The following is a 19,510-nucleotide window of genomic DNA, read 5'->3' as shown; positions in this document are numbered from 1 at the left end:
CACTTGTGAATTGCCCATTCCTCTTTTCGGGGTGCTCATCTCTTTCCTTTGAATCTGTAAAAACTCTCTGTCGCAAGCATATCAGTCACAAATGTTGAACCACTTTGTCCACTTTTTAAAAGCATATGTGGTTATCATTTTGTAAAGAACAAGAGTACTACCTGTCACCTGGTGTCTTTGAAGAAAGAGGAATTAATATTTGAGGTAATTAAAGTTCTCCCCTAGCCTTAAGCGCTAAAATATTTCTTTAAATAAAGTATTTGGGATGAGAGCATGTCCAAAATGGACAACCCAGCTAGATCCCTTTTAAAACAAAGCATACTGCAAACAGTTTAACTTTTTCTTCTTATCTCAGACATGCTGTGAACAATGGTCATTTTCCACATGATAGTGATACCCTCAGCAGCTGGGGAGCTACGTGGAGTTTTGGCTCCTATACCAGATGGCCTCCAACTGCTTTTCAAATAAGATGCCCGATCCTTGTCTTACCCCATCACTCTCAGGCTGTCATGCAGCTACTTTTGCTGCTGTAAGTGTCCCTGCCTTACTGTATGATGTCCCATCTTTATCAGCAATGGGACTGATTACTGGCTAGCAACGCTTGTTAAGTTTATCTGTAAACTAAATGCAAGTGAGCACTGAGCAAGGGCCCAAGGGACACTAGTAAACACATTGCAGGAACTTCAACCGGCAACAGTTTTACTTATTTCCTGGGATTTGCATTATGTATTGTTTATATAGATAGAGATGTTGATAGATATATGTTGTTAAATAAAATGACTTCTGGATGTGTGAGCGAAATAGGATTCTGAGATTTTGAAGGCAGAAGGGAAAGAAGACAGAAATGATTATCAACCCCTTAAAGACGTAGGTGCAAAATGAGAAACCTGTAATCCAGATGAGCAGAATCAGTATTTAATCTTATTACTTCCCTCGGGAGTGCCAGGCCAGGTGTTATGGACACAGTGGCATCTCTGACCTAGAAACTAAAAATCTGGCTTCCAGGCCTGCCCCTGCTAGGGTACAGTTTAGAGTCCTTTTCATACGTTTTCTGATGCTCAGTTTTCTCATCTGTGAAATGGAGCTAAGACTAACTGGCCTCTCTATTTAATTAGAGGTCAAATCGCATGGCCCTGATGTGAGGAGTCAATGACTTGGAGGAATATGACAGGAATTTGTGAACATGAAAGGGGCCAGCCAAGCATGCGACTGTTGCTGTTGCCGTGGTTGTCACTGCTGACAGACACCACCGACAGCCACGTCTGCCTCCTTACCTCTGTCGCGCCTTCTGCATGATCTGGGCTCCCAACCCACACATGTGTATCTTAAGCTTACGTCCTTGCCGCCATTCCAAACCCAATTTCATCCTTGTAGGTTTTTCTGAAGCAGGATTTGCACAAGTGGTGTGTTTTCTTAAATATTTATTTTGCAGGCCATTTACTCGGCACGGCTATTTTTACAGCGAGCAAGGAGCAAGGCTAAAAATAACCCAGCTGGTAACAGGATCAGTGCTGCATTTGACATTTATGTGGAATTCATTTGCATCTCATTTGTTCATCTTTCTGTTTAACAGGTAGAATGTAAGAAAGCTCAGCCAAAAGAAGTCATGTTCCCACCTGGGACAAGAGGCCGGGCCCGGGGACTGCCTTATACCATGGACGCATTCATGCTTGGCATGGGGATGCTGGGTGAGTCTGCATGGGACCTGGTGACCCAGCGGAGTCACCATGGGCTGGGGGCTCTGGAAGCCTGTACACCCAACAGGGTTACCTACCAGCTGAGCAAGCTGTTTTACCTGTCTAAGCCTCAGTTTCCACATTGGTACATGAGAATCATAACCCCTTTGCAAGACAATTGTGAGCATTCAATGAGAGAGAGAGAGACATGGATGGGTGGATGGATGGATGATCTTGTCCCATGCCTGGCTTATAGGAGGTACTGGATATTATTTTCTTTCCTTCCATACCCTCCTGCAAAAAGACAAAAAGTCACTCTCTCCCTCTGTCCCAGCCCTCTCCTGACTGGGAGTTTTTAAAAACTTAAGGATGCCTGGCTGGCTGAACTTGTGTGGGCTGAAGCTACATCTTAAATTTGAGACAGGAGGGGAAGTGGTGAGGGAGGGCGATAATCCTGTCCATTTAAATGATTAACATTTTTCTCTTGGGATATCAAAATTTGCATTTAAATGGATGTTTTAAATAGCTTGTTTTATTCTTTATTTAAAAAAAAAAAAAAGATGATGAAAGACAAAATGTGTTTGTCCTGACGAAAAATGATCTCTCCTGGCTTTTAGAAAAATTGAGTTGCATACTATGCCCCTTCCTTAAAGGTATCTCTGTCCGTCCTGCGTAGATAATTGAAAATCTTGCTGCTTAAATGGCATGAAAGATGGAGAAAGCAGTGGAGAAGCGTAATGGTGTGGGTCGCGACAATAATTAGAAATTTCAAGGCAAGAGAACAGTATTTTAGTGCAAGTTATTGTGTCTCTGGAAAATACTAATTAAATGGGATAAATGGTAGTTAATGGTAAAATCCAATTCAGGCACATGATCTGTCTCATTTTAATGTTTTTTCATTTGGTTTGGCTAAGAGTATTTCTTCTATATTGTTTGATAAGCTCTTTATGTATTTTCAGATTTGCTGCTGTTCAAATCATTGCTGGCTTAGTTTTAAATTTATAAAACTTTCCCTGGTTTTGTAAATTCTTAAAAAAGAATTTTTCTGAGGCACTAATAGAGGCCAGTAAAGTTATTCTGAGGAATTTAAAATGGAAGGAGATGACATGAGGTGGAAAATGGCTGGGATGTTAATTCTTCTCAAATTAGTGTTTTAGGTTTAACAGCTTCAAAGAAAAATCCCACTGTAACTCTTTAAAAATTGGGCAAATGATTTTAAAACTTATCTAGAAGAAGAAACACTAAGAATAAGTCAGAAAATCTTTTAAAAGAAGAAATGAGAAAAGACTGGTTTATTGAGTATCAGAATATAGCACAAAACTACAGTAATTAAAATGGTGTGGTATAGAGGAAAGCATTTGTTAATGGAAAAGTTAAAGAACCAGAGCTAAATAGATTTCTATGTACGAGTGTGATTATTATAAGATTATTTTTAGAAATCAATGAGAATTATTTCCTGCTTGACTACAAGATGCTCATTTGGCTCATATTTTTTAAAAATAATATTTATTTGGTCTTTACCCTGTGTTGTGTACCAAAAGAAACTCTGAATGGATTGAGTTTTTTAAAAACCTTCATGAGTTGAGCCCATTATTACATGCTGGCTTTTAGAGTCCGTATAAAGGCCTTAGGACATAAAATGGGAGACTTTTGTAGGATCCGGTTCTTCAGAAACTGCCCCCACCTTTCTGAGGCTAGCTTGATGCCCTTTACCTGCACAAAGAATGAGCTGAGTCTTCTATAGGGAGAAGCAGAGGTGAGAGGGAAGCCAGTTTACTCTGGCCAGTGCCAAAGAGCAAAGGTACAGCAGTTGTGTTCAGCTGTATGTTCAGTGAGGACTGGGGGCCCACATCTCCACGGACACCCAGACTCAGTCCTTGAACAGAGGGCACCCAGTGGTTTCATTGTGGGAGCCACAGCAGGAGGGCCTTGTTGAATGGCTTGGGTCTTTGTGGACCTACTGTGTGCCGGGCCCTGGGCTAGCACTAGGAGACAGATTTGGTCCCTGCCCTCCTGGAGCTTGTGGTCTAGTGACAGAGATGATATTTAACAGCTAGTCACGCAGATACATGATTTACCATAGTAGAGAAGAGTACAGGGTACTTTCAGAGCATATAAAGAGGAATAGAAACTAGTCTGAGGAATCAGGGAACACCTCCCTGTGGAGGTGACATTTTAGCTGGAATGAGAATGAATGAGCCAAGGGCCATCCAGACAGAAGGAGTGACCTTGGCTCACAAGGGTCCTCGTATGAAACCCTGAGAACCAGCTGGCCTGCTGAGTGAGGAGGGGTAAGGGTGTCCAAGTGGCTCCAGGATCGGGTTTGACCATGGCTGGTGATGGGCAGACCAGAATGCTCCCTGTGCTTTTCCAGACGCCGTTTGATTGGCTCCTGCTCCATGAGGGATGGATATGTGTGAAATGGCAGGTGCTAATCCAACTGCCCCAACCCTTTCCCTTTTCTCTTGAGTCTCAAGTATGACTTCCTGGAGCCACAGTAAAATCTTGTGGTTAAGAGTGTTAGTTTTTGAGTTATAACCTCCCCCACCCCACCCCCATCACCCTTGCCCCCGCTGCTTAAGGCTTTTGCCCACATGGACACTGCTAGCAGTCAGAACCCCCAGGACCCAGCCATCCAAAGTCACAGAGGCGCTCCTTCCCCATAACCAAGCAAAGAGCTCTGTAGGCAGAATTGATAGCGTCAGCCCAGCCTCCACCAAGGAGGATTTTGTGGGCCAAGGGAAAAGCTCAGGACTTTAGAATCAGATCTGGACTCCTTACCCCATCAGCTGTGTGACTTGGGACAAGTGACAGCCTCTCTGTCCTTCAGTTACCCACCCGTAGATAGGACTATAGGGACCCTCGCTTCATGGGGCTGTTGAGGATAAATGAAACTCACATTGCACCCAGCCAATGCTGTATTTCATCAGATCTGAGCTGCCATGGCTGGCAAACCATTCAGAAGAAAAAAATACATGCTGTTAATTAAACTGCATTGATGCTTTCTTACCACAGTGACTGAGATAGATCCCACTTTCAAGTGATGTTAAAATGTGAAAAATCTGTGTCTTCAGGTCAACAAAACACATACAATAGTATGTACTCAAACCAGGAGCTATTGGTACTGGGGGCCCTGGGCAAGTTATCGCTTGAGTAGGTGCCCAATACCCTTCCCCTTCCAGTCCCTTTCTGCCCTAGGCCAAGAACAAAGCTAGACCCGCAGGTGTGATTTGTGCTTTGGCACTTGCAGCCTCCTCTTCAGTTTGGACCCCCAGCTCAGGGAGTTGGATTATAGTTGAGTTTTTACCTCCCCAAAAAAGTCTACCCTGGCTGGTGTGGCTCAGTGGATTGAGCACTGGCCTATGAACCAAGAGGTTGCCAATTTGATTCCTAGTCAGGGCACATGCCTGGGTTGCATGCTGGTGCCCGGTTGGGGGCGTGTGAAAGGCAACCAATCAATGTATCTCTTGCACATTGATGTTTCTCTCCCTCTTTTTCTCTCTCTCTTCCCTTCTCTCTAAAAATAAATAAATAAAATCTTTTTTTTTTTTTTTTTAAGTCCGTGTGCTGCACTCTAGGCCTCAGCAGCCCCCGGGCCTCCTGAATTCCCTCGCCACTCTGGTGAGGCCATCTAGACACCTGGTGAGAGGGGACCTCCTGAGAAGTCCCCAAATATTCCCTTAGCCAGGAAGCCACTCGGCCCAAGGTCTGGATAGAAGGGGCAAATCAGGCACAGGAGAAAAACGTACAGTCTCACAGTCTGATTGGCCTGATGCCTCCCTAGCCAGGCTGGAATTTCCACTGAGGCTTCTCCGATGCCCCTGCCAGAAATGCCCAGGGCTGCCCTTCATTTTGCCTATTGGCACAGCTTGGCATCCTGGGCCTCTGGGTGAAGAGGGTACCATCTGCTATGCTGGGACTGAAGCCCTTGCTTCTTCCCTCTGAAGTGGTGGCATTGGGAGGAGTCTAGCCCTTTGGTAGGATGGCTTGGCATGTCCCCATCAGTCTCCTGGCTCATCCCCTCCCCAGTGCGCTGGGCCTGCATTGTCAGTCCTGGAATCATTACCATCGCCACCAACAAAAATTGGTTCTTCAGCTCACGCGGAAGATTTTTTAAAAATTTATTAATGAACAGAATGAGATGAGGTTTCAGTAATTTAAACTTTTTTGTTGAGAGAACAGAAAAGCACTTCTAGGGCTTTTTAGAAATGAGACTACAAATCATTCAGGTTTTTAAGTCCGTTCATTCAACAAATATTTACTGAGAGCCTGCTAAGTGCCGCATACTGTTCTGGACTCCGAGAATGCTGCAGAGAATGAAGCCTCTCATCTCAGGGAGCTGACGTTCTAAGGAGACTGGCCTGTAAATGGCCGGGAAACTCAGGGCTAATTTTTAAATATCCTTTAAGGTTTCTCCATGCTTGGAGGTCTCATCAAAGGGAAGCTGATGCGCCATGTATAGTTGCACAGTTATTCTTTCTCGATCTCTGTTGGCATGGCTGCCAGTGTTCTTGGGGGGTTGGGGGGGAACCTACAGCTATTTTGGTTTTAGCTTTCACAGCCTATTATCGGCCCAACAGGAATTCCTTAAAAAGAATGCAGGAGAAAAGAGGAGGGGTCAGGTCTCCCTGCCTTGGAGCTAGGTGAAAGGAAGAGAAACCGAAACCCTCAGGGAAGGTCTTTGTGCGGCCCTCAGATAGTGTCTGCTGCCTGGTTGTAGTGAAGCGGCGCCCACAAGTGTCCAGCTCAATGCACTCGACCCTCTGGTTTTTCGTAATGAAAGCGGACTTAATAAAAGCAAACGTGATTATTGTTGATATATGTGATTCCTCTTGGCCTCCTCCGCCACATAATCCTACTGCCTTTCACTCTCTTGACCTCGCTGGGCAGATGCTATTTAACAGGTTTGATCCCAGGGCTGGTGAAATATCTCATTGCTGAGGCCTTGAATAGCTTCACGCTGCAGGCCCAGGAATGAAGAGACACTTGACCAGCTATAGAAAGCCAGAGGCCTTCTTATCCACGCTCATCTGTGAAGCCCCGCCGAAATCCTGACACAGCGTTCCCTGGCATTAAGCCCCTCTGAAATGGCAGCCCCTCCCCCGAATCATCGTCAACCAGGAATGGGGAGCCATGATCTGTTGGCGTTCACTGACAGACCTTGGATGTGGGCTGCAACCTACAGCTGCGTGACTTGACTCATTTGTAATTTCAACTGGGATTTGTCTTTCCCAAAAATAATTGTTGAGGTCATTCCCAAGGAGGTCTCCTTTTGTTCATCTGTTTCCTGGTAAACAGAGGAAGCTCAGAATTCAGCCCTTTGGTTTCCTTCTGAGAGCAACACAGTGCCCTCCAACTTCCCGCAATAGTGGGGAGATCCCGTATCTGTGCCGCCCACATTGACAGTCATAGCTACATGGAGCTGTTGAGCAGTGAAGGTGTGGCTCATGCGTCTAACTAACTGAGGGTTTTGTTTATATAATTTAAATTAAATTAAATTTAAATTGGAGAGCACAGGCCCAGCGGAGCTCCATGATTCCGGATGATGCTGGGGCCGGACACGTTTGTAGACGTTTTGCCTGGGAACAGTTCTTGGCACGTAGCGTTGTGTTTGCATGCAGACCTCATGGCCAGCGTGGTGCCGCGGGCAGCGCCCTGCACCCCCACACCAGACATCTGACTCCCACAGTTCCCTTCTCGGTCTCTTTTGAGTCCAGGGCCTAGCAGAGTAACAAAGCCCCGGAGAGGATGAGGCACGTGCCCATCTAGAATGCAAACATCCTCTGGGGTCGGAGTAAAGATCTGGAGCCGTGCTTCTGGGAACTCTGCCAGCACCCCCAAAGGGGGCCCTAACATGAGCTAGCTGGCAAATTCAAATTCTCTTGTAGATTTCTGATCCACGCCCCCTCCCCCCTGGCAGTGGAGCCAATCTGTAGGAAAGGTGGCCATCCAGGCTGAAGGCTTGGTTTTTTCTTTAGTGACAAGAGATAATTACTATGGGATTGATCAGGCGTCCAGAGTACTGGAGCAAATAAATTGTGCAGCAGCCAGTACGGAAGGGGCCCAGCTGCTAATGGAAGTGGTGGCTGGGTCATCTCAGTGTAATGTGGCCCGATGGAGCCTCCGCGTGGGTCTGCCATAATGTGCTATTGATATGCAGCCAGCCAGCTTTCCCGGGTGGCTGGGGCTGGGAGCCGCTTGAGCAGAGCTGGGCTGCACAGCAGTAAATGAAGAGGAAAATTGAAGTAATGTTGTATTATAAATTTATGATTTCATCTGCCCGACCCAGAGGATGTTTGGCGATGGGGGGTAGAGATAAGATCCCCCACCCTGACAGCGGCTAAATTCTCCTTTGTTGTTCAGGAGACAAGGCTGACATCTCTGGGAAGGTGGGGGTAAGGCCCCAAACTGGAGTGAACTTGGCCATGCTTTTATTCCTTCATGTTGAAGATTTTCGAGTATGCCAGGAAGGAAGCAGGTGTAATGGAGGCCCGAATCAGGGAGGGACTGACTGGTCCACCATGTGGGCTTACACTTTTGCTGTCAGATTAACACTAAAACATTTAAGACCCCCCAGCGCTGACGTGAGAAGCCGAGGAGTCATTTTTCATGAGGAGAGGCCCTAGGCAGCAGTCATTTGGCTGCTTGCATGTAATCCGTTTATCAATATTGTTGAAATAATGGCATAAGAAATCTAGTGCTGAAAGTTCTGATTTGATCGCAGGTGATTAATTCAGAGCAGAATTGAGCTGGCCAGCCATGAAATAAATCCCAAGCAAGCAGCCAGTGTGCATGTGTCCATGTAGGCTTCCAAGTCCTGTCTCTGTCCCTCTGTTCCTCCTCCTTCCCCACCGGGTGCCAAAGCCCCGCGTCACACTTGGGTCCTGCTCCTTAGCCATCGATGCAAAGCAGCCAGGTCATCCTGTCTCGTCTGGGCAGCCTTCTGCCAAGAAGACACTTAGAGCTGAGAAATAAACACACAGGGAAGAAGCAGGTGGCAAGACCCTTTTGAGGTAGAAACAGGTCAATTGGCCAGTGAGTTGTGACTGCAAATTTGGAAAGGCTCTGGAAACACGGGAAATGGGCTGCAGCTGGTGTCCGTTGAGAATTGGGGCCCATCGTTGCAGTATGGGACCTGCAAAGCTTTCTACAGAGGGCAAGACTCAGGCTCCCAGAGAGAAGGGAAGACACTCCCCCCGCCACCCCCCCCCACACACACAAGGGCATGGCCTTGGGCCGGAGGCAGGACTAGAACTCAGGTCTCCAGCAAGCTTCTGTTCTGGCTCTGATGACGAAGCAGAAGCTGTGACACCGACAGACACAGGGACGTGAGGGAGGGTGAGCCTGTGTCTGGACCTCTGAGGCATAGAAGCTCTGTGAACAGACAGCAGGAAGAGCAGCAAACTAACTCACGGCACCAGAGTGCACGTGAGGTGGAACTTAGTGGGTGATCCTGTTCCTTCAGCCCTCACCTGCTCGGTCAGAAAAAGCTTGTAACATACGAGAGTCTCCCGGGCAGGTGGACAACGAGACCCCGGAGCCTGTGTTTAGGGATGTTTAAGGGCTTGTTTAGAACTGCAGAGACATGTGTGGAAAGCTGTCACCCTCTTGGCTGGAGGATACGGTCACTGTCATAAACCCACAGCAGCTCCCTGCCAGCGTTGCGGTAGTAAGCAGCAGCAGCAACTCCGGCTGCTGGAAGCGGCAAGGGAGCTGTTGGAGGGGCTTGGGCAGCACACAGAATAGCCAGGAAGGCTGGAGAACAGGCAGGAACAGGGAGCTCAGCAGCCAGAGCTGCAGCCAGCACAAGGGACACCCCAGAGTGACCTGGTCAGGAGCTGTTGGTGCCACCACTGGATGCTGGCCTATGCTCCAGACACTAGAATAAATTGTGAACTGCTCCCCCTCTCTCTGCCCCACTGGCCCCAGAGGTGGACCCTGGGAAGGCTTCCCGTGACCGAGTCCAGGGTCCCAAGCCTGTTGAACTCAGAGACCAGGGGAAAGGTCTTTTCTGCTTCCATGATGGGAGGCAGGCACCTCTCCGAGACTCACAGAGAAGGGGCACCAGGGGTTGGGCAGCCAAAAAACAGCCATCTCAGAGGTCAAAGCCAGAGTTAGGCTGGTGGAGGTGACACGGTGGGTGGTAGGGTGGCCGGTGGCATTTGAAGAGCACGGCTGTACTGAGAACCCCACGTGGAAGGAGACCACATAAACCTGGCGGGGTGGGGACAGGAGCAGCCGTTGGCCTCCTGTGGCCAGTGAACGTTCAGTCCAAGAAGGCTACACCAGCCTTCCCGGTAGCCTGAATCAAGAGGTGGGGATGTGGAGAGTGAAGTGTCCTGAGAGGGCAGGACACAGGGTTGAGGGCTGAAGTGGCAACTCACTGGCAGTGTCATAACAGGCAGGGGAAGGCCACACTACCCCCAGGCTCCTCTGCCCCCACACCCAGCCCCGCAGCATTTTCCACAAGCACCCCTCAGCGAACCTGTCACCCCCTAGGTTACCTGCTGAGGGTGGGTGTCTGGAAAATAGAAGGTTGCTGTGAAATGCCTGTCGAGACACGTGGCGCAAGGCTCGTAGTCTTGGGTCACGCTGTGTGATGCACATTTTGACACGACCAGCCCCTCTCTCAGGAATGTCCTGGTACCCTGTGGCGCGTCCGTGCTTGGACGTGGGCCTCTGGGACCTGCCTCCTCCGGGCCACAGCTCGCCAGGCCCGGGGTTTCCCAGGGCACGGGGTCAGCCCCGAGTTGCGCCGCGCTCTGGCGGTGGCTGGCACTGCTGACCGCTGCCCTGGGAGGAGGCGTTCCGAGGACTTTAATCTCCCACTCTCTATAGCTTCACGGTAAAGTACACTCAGGGTAAGCTCTCCAAATGTCAGAGCCAGGCATGGGCCCTGTGTTTGGTGCTAATACGTGGCATTTACTCTGCAGGTCAAGAAAGTGCGTGGGCTTTGGGGGTCTTTGTGCCCAAATACGGGTTAATTACCAGCACGCTGACAGCAGCATCCCCAGCCTCGGGAGAGAGGTGACTCTGGCCCAGAGTAGAGGCCCTCATGGGGGACAGATCAGTTTGTGGAGGAAAATAACTCAGGCTGTCTCTCCCCTGCCCCTCGCAGGGGTTCCCCCGCCCCGGACCTGCGGCAGCTGTACTAACAGGACTGTGCTCTCTCTCTCTCTGTGTTCAAGGCTACCCCAACTTCGTGGCGACCTATGGCCGTGGGTACCCCGGATTTGCTCCTAGCTATGGCTATCAGTTCCCAGGTGAGTGTCTTAGTCTCTGGGGGCTTTGGGCACATGGGCTGTGGGCTGCATTTGGTGGGGGAGGGGGACCCCTAAAGAGAACACAACTCATCCATCCATCCATTCCAGAAACGGCCTCTGGATGCTAAATTTCAAATCCACTTTATTCCGGGCCAGAGGGGCAGCTCAGTCCGTGATTAACTGAAGTGTTCCGCTGGTCTGAGAGAGGCAGCTTTTAGGGGGGCCAGGGAGGGACTGAGGCAGGCGCCCTCCCCCTGCTCATCCTCCTTTCTCTGAAGCCTGTTGGGGGTTCTCTCACTGGGGACTGAACTCTCAGCCCAGGGTTTCCTTTCTCCCTCTTTCTCACCCTGCCTGCTGCCTCGTGTCTCCCACCCTTCCCCCCTCCCCCCCTCCAGCTCCGTCCTGGCACCTTTGGTGCCCTCCCGGTTTACTGTGGGGTTTGGGGTTACTGTCCATCTTGGGTGGGGGTGTTTAGATTCTCCCTCCCCTCTGTGTGGGCATCAAAGACTTGAGGCAGAGCCCACAGTGACACGCCCGGGATGCTGCAGCGTCCTTGTGGCTGGAAAGCCCGGGGCCTCCACCCAAGGTAGGCAGCAGGGTAGGCATGATCTTGCAGGGACAAGGGATGGGCTGCTAGAGGAAGTGAGATTTTTCTGGGACTTGGCTTTTCCCCAGCCTTCCCCCGGCCTGGAGTACAGACGAGAATGTATTAAGGTGCCGGGGGTATCTGTGTGCAACGGACAGCTGGCATTAGAAGCAGAGCTTTGTCCTCGGGTTCTATGCTGGGGGCGGAGGCTCTGTAGGGAGCTGGGCTTCGGGCACAGTTTCACTCCTGGGTGGTCATCCAGCCTAGAGACCTGGGACCCGCGGGCAGAGGTGCTGAGGGAGCGAAGACAGGGCCCTGAGAGCACAGGGTTCTGGAAGGAGGACAGCAGGAGGGGTGTGTGCAGGGTGCCGCCCAGCGTTCGACTCAGGCTGAGCTTTGTGGTGGGGAAGGGTGTGTGAGGGGACAAGTCAGGGGGCATTGGGGACAGTTAGAAGACTTCTCAGCCAGTGCCAGAGCCAGGCTCTTGTCCCGGCTGCCCATGGCCATGGGCAGGCCACTCTGGACCTCTGGACCTCACTTTCACCTTCTGTAAATGAGGGTTTGTGCATGATGGTTTCTGAGGTCTGTACACCTTTCTGGTTGTAGGGGAGAGAGGCAGGTACAGTCGCAGGAGTTCTGGATGGAGAAGTATGGGTTGGGGACCCCCCTGTGAGTGTATCCCTTTCCCCGGGGCCAATCAGGTTCCCATCAGGGCGAGCCCTCAGCAAGCGTCCTTGGCCACCCTGAGGAAGCCCTCCTGCCCCACCCCAGCCCACCTCTCTATGGCAGAGGGCCGCTTCAGTGGCTGCAGGCCTCTCTGCAGGGCAACAACACCGCAAGTGGGCAGCCCGTGCCGGGCAACGCAGTCTGGGGTCGCTCTGTCTAAGCTTCCATTAGACTGTCCCTGTTTTCAGAAGGGACCCACGGCCCCGAGAGGTCGGGAACCCTGTTCCAGGGCAGGGCCAGGATGCAAGCCCAGGTGGCCTGCATGTTACATGCCCCGCTCCAGTCTCTCCAGTGTCCATCTGCCCAGTATGGTCACACCAGACATGTGTAGCTGTTAAAATTTAGATTTAGATTAGTTAATCTTAAGTAAAATGTGCATTTTAGTTACTCAGTAGTGGCTACTGTCAGCACAAGGCAGCGAACGTTTTCCTCTCGACGGAAGGTTCTGTTGGAAGAGTGTACAGTGGGAGTGCACGGTCCGCACACATAGATGTGCGCACGCACACATGCATGCGCTGCCCCTCCCAGGGAGACCTGCAGTGCTGCCATCCCAGTTCTCCAGGCCTTTCCCGTCCTGCTCAGCCCCGAAGCTGGTGGCAGCTTTAGGGAGGCTTCCTTCCCAGAGGGTAAGCACAGCCCACCTCCCGTCACAATCAGGTTGCTGTTGCCCCCTTGGTGTGGCACTAGTTAGTCCCAGGAGGACAGAGTTGGGGGATCCTAACATAGGTAGTTTGGGGGGTGACAAAGTGACCCCCAGGCCAAGGCCTCTGTCTCGTCTGAGAGCCTGCCCTCAGAGCCCCGTGAGCCAACCCAGGAAATGTCAGGCAGAACTCTGAACTGCATCCTTCTGTCAGCCCTAGACAGACAGGGCACTGAGGCCAGTAGAATGGGATGGGGCTCCCCTGGGTGCCCCATCTCATAAGCCAAGGCGTTGGGGATGGAGGGGCAGTGGTAAAGGGCATGGAATGGGCTTGAAGTGACTGTATGCAGGGCCCATCCATTTACTGTGGTCACCAGCTCCCCACAGCTTAACACGGTCACATGCGTTTGAACAGGACAGAAATCAGGCATTAAAACGCCCAGGCAGAGGCTCCTGACCTGTGGGGCTTGGCCATTCTGTTCTTTTCCAGCCATCAAACTCCCCCATCCCACTTGGACCCTCAAAACCTCTGGTTTGTCCTCACCAGTGGCCATCTGTGGCCCCAAGAGCGAGGCCCTCCTGCTCTCAGAGAGGGTCAGGGTATACACTGGCCCCGGACGAGGACAGGGGTGGCCCAGGGGCTGCACCCAGCCGTCCACACCCCTCCAGGAAGAGCCCAGCTGGTTTTACAATCTACCCCCTGCTGACCTCGGGGGAGCCTCCTGTGGAGTGGTGGCTCTTTCTGTGTGTCCCAGCCCCTCCCCAGGCAGCCTGGGGGTCCCTGTGACTTCCCAGTCAAGACCTCATGAAGTGGTGTCTCCCTGGGGAACCAGACTTGAGCCCCCCCCCCATCCCCTATTGGCGCCTGGGCACAGGGGCAGGGCCCAGCGAGGGAAGATTTGTGGTGTCTGATGTCTGCCTCTGGCTTCGTGCAATGTTTCTAGTAGACCTGGTGGAGGGGGCTGGGGTGCAGAGGGGCGACCAGAGGGGCGACCAGAGGAGCAGCAGCCCAGCTCTCTGCCCTCTCCCCTCCCCCATCAGGCTGATCCGTTGACCCCTCCCTGGGCCATGGGAGCCTGTGAGTCAGAGACATCAGCACAGCTGTCCCGTCACCACCCAGTCGTCCTGATGTGTTTTCTCTGTGGTCTCCCTTTTCCGTGTCCTCACTGTGCACCCACTTCCCTCACCCCCGTCTCTAGTCTCTCCCATGACATGCGTGGGTCCTGCACCCCTCCCAGCCCCTCTCTGGCTCCATCCTAGTGGGACGGTTCGGATAGCTAGCTGACAGGAACAGAAGGACACCCACGTCCCGGAGAGCGGCTAAGGCTCTTTATGCCGTGTGTTTCCATTCACGAACCGTGTCTCCCTTTCAGGACAGTGCAGTCCAACCCTTACCAAAGGCCCTCCTGTGTACCGGAACTCACTCTTTCTGTGAAGGCCCGTCTCATCCGCTTGGGTGTCCAGTGTCCCTCTCAGCGGAGCCCATATTCCCTGTTGACCTTCCAGGGGAGCACAGTAGGTGTTGAGCAACACCTGCCTCTCCCCACCGTTAGATTCTATGAAAACAAATGAGGTGCTCCGATAAAGAGGGCTGGATGCCTTTGGAGAGTTATTAGCGCGGGGGGGAGTAGTTCTTTTGTAGGAAAACTGAGTGAGGACGACCAACCACCGTGGAAATGGCTCCTTCCTCCCAGGCCCCGCCCCGCCCCAGCCCCTGAGGATCAATATGTGGGCTCAAATTATTATGATCCTGATCAGTGGCTCCCCTGTTTCCTCTCTTTTTCCCCCTCTGGACTCTCCGTTTAACCTGTTAACTTATGTTCTTATTTCACTTTGCAGACTATTTGCCGATTTCACAGGACATAATTTTTATCAACTAGCTCTTAAGAGAGGCATAAGTTGGGGTTTGCTACCAATACTAGAGAGAGGACACAGTCCCGGCCGGGGCCCCCAGCTGCTCTCCACGCCCACTGAACCTGTCCTAGCTGCCTGTCTGAACCAATGTTCTTTTGTTCATTTTTAATTTGTGGAAAAGACTCCTGTCCTCATTGCTTACACAGTTTTTTAAAAGTCATTCTCCAGTCCCTTCCCGTTGGCGCTTCCTGTACGCACTGTGGCCATCCTCCCCACCTGCCGCCTCCCCAGAATGCTACGGGGCCAGAGGGAAGCTTCTCGCAAACTGTGTAGATCCGCCTCAGGGGAATGCAGGTAGAAGGCTCCAAATTATTTTAAATAATGACCAAACAGGCTCTCTGAGGCATCTCATGGGGTGAGCTTCGACGTGCTGGTGGGCCACAGGGGTTGGGAACAGGTGACCTGAGCACCTGTGTGCTGTGGTGGATGGTACCCAGCGTGCGCACACACACACACAGTTCTGTAAACACCATCATGAAAAACTTAACCTGGAAGAAAGACCTTATCCACATGCTCTGGCTGTCTTGGCCTTTGGGGCCAGTCCCTCAGTGGCTGTTGCCACAACTGTAAGCAAACCTGTCTTCCAGAAGGGACAGTGGAGTCACCCGGGCGCTGCCACATCTCTGTCCCCGCACTCCCAGCCCTTGCTGGCCTTGCGTCCCCTGCTCGCAACAAGGGCCTCTTGGTCCACTGGGGAAGAAGGAGGGGACAAAACTCAGGGTTGACGCTGCTGATGGTCACCCCCAGAAGCTTTTCTTTCCTCATGATCTTGACACCCTCTGACCCCATTTGAAAAAGCCCCACTCTCTTGGATTAATCAAGTGCAGCTCAGCTGGACCCTCAAGAGTCACCCCTTGGTTCACACTCATAGTTTGTGAGAAGTGACCCCGTGATCCCGCTGGGTGCGTTAGACGTCAGCAAATCCATATCATTCAGATGTCAGCCTCCTTGAGTCCCAACCCGTGCAGTTTTGCGCATCTCATTAAAGATGCTTGATGTACTAATTGGTGAGTTTTCTTTTCCGACACGCTTTTCCATGACTGCTATTTTTTTAATAATCTGTATGGCTTCCCCCCCCCTTTCTTTTGTTCTGCTATGGATTGTTTTGCTTTAGTGAACTTGTCCTAGGATGCTTGCCTCCCAAACATTTTAGCCATTGTGAATTTTCTTCATCTCTGTAAATAGCTCATCTGTGCTTCTCCCTAATGACGTTTTATTCCCTCCCCCCCCCACCCCCCCGTAAGCAACTGAGGTAGAAAAATAAATTGTTTACCACGGACATGCTGTGTGCTGCTGTCTCTTAGCCTGACAGTGTCCTGTTCTCACTCCGGGGGAGGTGAATGCACTGAGTAACTGGTGCCAGTGACAGCCCCGCGCAGTTTCTGAAAGCATGCACACTCCCCCTGGCTGCCGCCTGTCCCCAGCCCCGCTTCCTCATGTCCCCTGCACTCGCTCAAGGTGGCCCTGTCCTTGGACAAAGAGCATCTGCATGCCGCAGCTGCATGGCTCGCCTCGTGCCCCTCCCTCTGCCGTCGCCCCTGCCCTCGAGTGGGAACACCCGTGGGACCTCCAGAGCGCGCCACATCTGTGCACCAGGTGTGTGTGAACTCCTGCACGTGCTTGTGCACACCGGCCCACGTGTGGCTTGCACACGGCTTGCTTTCCTGACTCCCCTGAACAGGGTAGGTTGCAGGAGGCCCCTGGGGTGCTGGGCATGAAGCTGGGAGATCTTGTTTCCAGGTTCTACTTAGGCACGTGACTTTGAGCAGGTGACTTGGCTAAGCTCTGGGGGTAATAATAGAGCCTAGTTAGTTAGGTGGCTCGACTTCAATAGGATAATGCGCATAGGTGGACATGCCTTGTAAATTGGTAAATGCTCTACAACTGGAAATGTTAGAAACGGGGGACTGATGTTCCTACTATGTCACTCTCCTTTCCTTCCGCATCACGCCAGCAGGGCTGCCTGCTGGTGGATCTGCTTCTCAGTGAAAAGAGTAATACAGTGTTTCCAAGTGGAGCCAGAGAGTTGCTGGGACTCCTTACCCACCCTCCCACCGCACCCCTCCTCTTCCCCCTTCCCTCTTCATTTACTGATCATCAGACTCTGGGTTATGTACCAGATAACTGGATGTGAATAAGACTCACTCCTTCAAGACACTTTTAGTCGAGCCGAGGGAGACAGAAGCAGTGGTCAGACCCACTGAGTATCATGGGACAGGGGCTCAGCTAAAGAGGGAGTCTTTATCTGCTCTGAGGAGACAGGGGTCAGCTGCTTGTCCAGCCTGGGGGTCAGTGGGGAATGGTGACACCAGAACTGAGACCTGCAGTTAAATGGGGTTAGCTCAGTAAAGAAGGGAAGGAAATATGTCCCAGGCAGAGAAAGAACATGCTTAGACGCTGAATCAGTTTTAAGAAAGAAAATTAAAAAGTTGGCCCTGACTGGTTTGGCTCAGTGAGTTGGGTGTCATCCCACAAACCCAAGGGTCACCGGTTCGATTCCAGGTCAGGGCACATGCCTATCTTGTAGGGCCAGGTCCCCCAGGTGAGGGAGAGGCCACCAATCAATGTTTCTCTCATGCATTGATGTTTCTCTCCCTCCCCCTTCTCTCTAAAAGTAAAGTCTTTTTTTTTTTTTAAAGTAAGAAAACACAAAACAATAAATGACCTAAACAAAATAAGAATTGTTTCTTACATAAAAGAAGCCTGGACGTAGCTTCATCGTGTTAGGTCTTGGTTTCTCCTATCTTCTTGTTCTATCTTCTTCAAAATAAGACTCCACCTCGTACTAGAAGAAGGCTGCTTGGGCTCCAGTCATTACATATTCGCCCCAGAGGAGCACATCTCTTCCCTTTAATAACACTTTTCAAAAGTCACATGTGACACTCTGCTGAGATCCCACTGCTCAGACCTTAGTCATATGGCCAGTTTTAGCTGCAAGGGAACCACAGAAATGGCTTTACTGCAGGTAACCATGGGCCCAGCTGAAAACAGGACTCTGGTCCTAAGGAAGAAGAGTGGGATAGGTACTAGGGGACATGTGGCACTCTCTGCCACAACCCTGAGAGAGGAACCATTGGAGGTCCCAAGATTATGAGCAGTTCAGTGTATGGGGAGCTTCCAGAAGCATCTTGGGGAGGGAAGGGGAGACCAGATTGGATTAGAAGGAGAGGAGTGATGTGGTCAGATTTCCAGAGTGAGTCAGAACAGGTGTGTGGAGAGGTAGGAGAGCCAGGAAAGGAACTGCAAGGATGAGTTCAGAAGAATGTTCCCTTCTTTCTATTCCCCCACCTCCTCTTCTCTCTGCCTCACCCTCTCTCACCTGCATTCCTCATCCCCTGCCTTGGGCTGGCTGGTCGCCTTTTGGGGGCCTTTCAGTGCTACTGGGTTATGCAGGGCTAATACAACCCCAACACCAAGAAGTTTCTAGGCCAAAGCCTCAGCTACGGAAGCGTTCTCGGGTACAGGTGCTTGGGGCAGCCAGGACAGCCAGGCTAGCGTCCCACAGCTCAGTGCTCACAGCTTCCTCCCAGGACACAATTTGCATGTGTCCCAAGAAGGAAGACCCTGCGACTCTTGGTCTGGAAGTGCCAATTTGCCGTCCTTCCTGTTCAGCAATGGAGAACAGGTTCCACCCGGGTGCTGATGTTGTCTGATGGGTACTGGCTTCCTGGAGCATCAGCTTTAGAATGATTTTGAGGCCAAGTCCTAGCTCAGCAGGAAGGAGCAGTGATTGATCAGCGAGGCCTGCATGGGTGCTGGATTGGATACCTGCGCCCACTCGCCTCACACTCTGTCCTTATGTATTCCAGTGTCAGGGTGGTACATGGGTACCGGGCGAGTTTTGGTCACTTAAAGATGGCCATCTGTTTCACACAGAAGGAGGGGGTGTGGTCTGAGGATATCTGGATATCCGGTTGGTTCCCTCTGCAGGAGAAGCCCTGTAGTCTGTTGTCAGGAGTGGCTGCAGCCACGTAAACTTTGCTTTGGTCAAGTAATCCGATCTTTGAGCCAAGACCCAGGCTAAGGGGTCACACCCATCTTGAGGGGTGTGGCTTGAATGTGCAAAGCAGAATGGCGAGAACCTGGGTTCTCAGGAGGGGAAAGTATCTGCCTTTACACCATGACTGGGGAAGCAGCCTTGGCCTTGGGGAAGGGGCTGCTTCCTGAGCGACCTCGTGCCTAGCCTATCAGTCCAGTCCAGTTTATGACGTTTTGTAGTGTTCAGACATGCTGACAGCTGCTACATCAAAAGCCTAGGATCCTGCCTGGATCGGTAACCTGGGCCAGCGTGGGAATGAGTCCAGGGCCCTTCTGCCCACCTGCTCCTCCAGCCCACCCAGATGGTGGAGACCCTCATGGTCTGCACCCGCTTGGGAGGGGCCAACCTGGGCTTGTGCTCCACCTTGGTCTCTCCTGAGTTCTGCTTTTTCTGGCCTAATTCTCAGAAGGAAAGAGACCTCCCTCCACAGCCCCTGTGACCTTGGCAGGGGGCAGGGGGCAGGGGTGTCCAGTCAGCACCACTGCAGTGAGCCTGTGGAACTGGTGACTTGGGTTTAAGTGTAAATGCCAGGACTCTTTCCTCTTGCTTAAGTTTGCTCCTCATTCCTCTGCTCCAGAAATGCCCTCCTGGGGAGCCCCAGTAGACCCCCAACATGGTAGACCAGCATTGCCATGATACTTGCTCACCGCTGCTGGTTGGGTTCCA

At 51.4% G+C, this 19,510-nt stretch overlaps 1 protein-coding gene across 8 annotated transcripts in view; it reads left to right on the top strand.

Annotated features, from left to right (window-relative positions):
• The window catches only part of MSI2 (musashi RNA binding protein 2), a 371,942-nt gene that overhangs the window by 313,353 nt on the left and 39,079 nt on the right, over positions 1-19,510 (top strand). For 7 of the 8 annotated variants that reach the window (XM_090257700.1, XM_090257694.1, XM_090257698.1 and 4 more), the window contains exons 9-10: positions 1,574-1,688; positions 10,865-10,939. In XM_090257700.1, coding sequence (XP_090113826.1) covers positions 1,574-1,688; positions 10,865-10,939 — 190 coding nt within the window. Of the gene's footprint in view, positions 1-1,573; positions 1,689-10,864; positions 10,940-14,730; positions 15,744-19,510 lie in introns of those variants that run through there. The other variant, XM_090257699.1, reaches the window with a different exon arrangement.

The sequence above is a fragment of the Furipterus horrens genome, unplaced genomic scaffold (genome assembly GCF_987537825.1).
Source record: "Furipterus horrens unplaced genomic scaffold, mFurHor1.1.pri manual_scaffold_11, whole genome shotgun sequence".
Lineage (NCBI taxonomy): Eukaryota > Metazoa > Chordata > Mammalia > Chiroptera > Furipteridae > Furipterus > Furipterus horrens.
The sequence above is the reverse complement of the archived record's forward strand: the minus strand, read 5'-3'. Positions and strand labels throughout refer to the sequence as shown.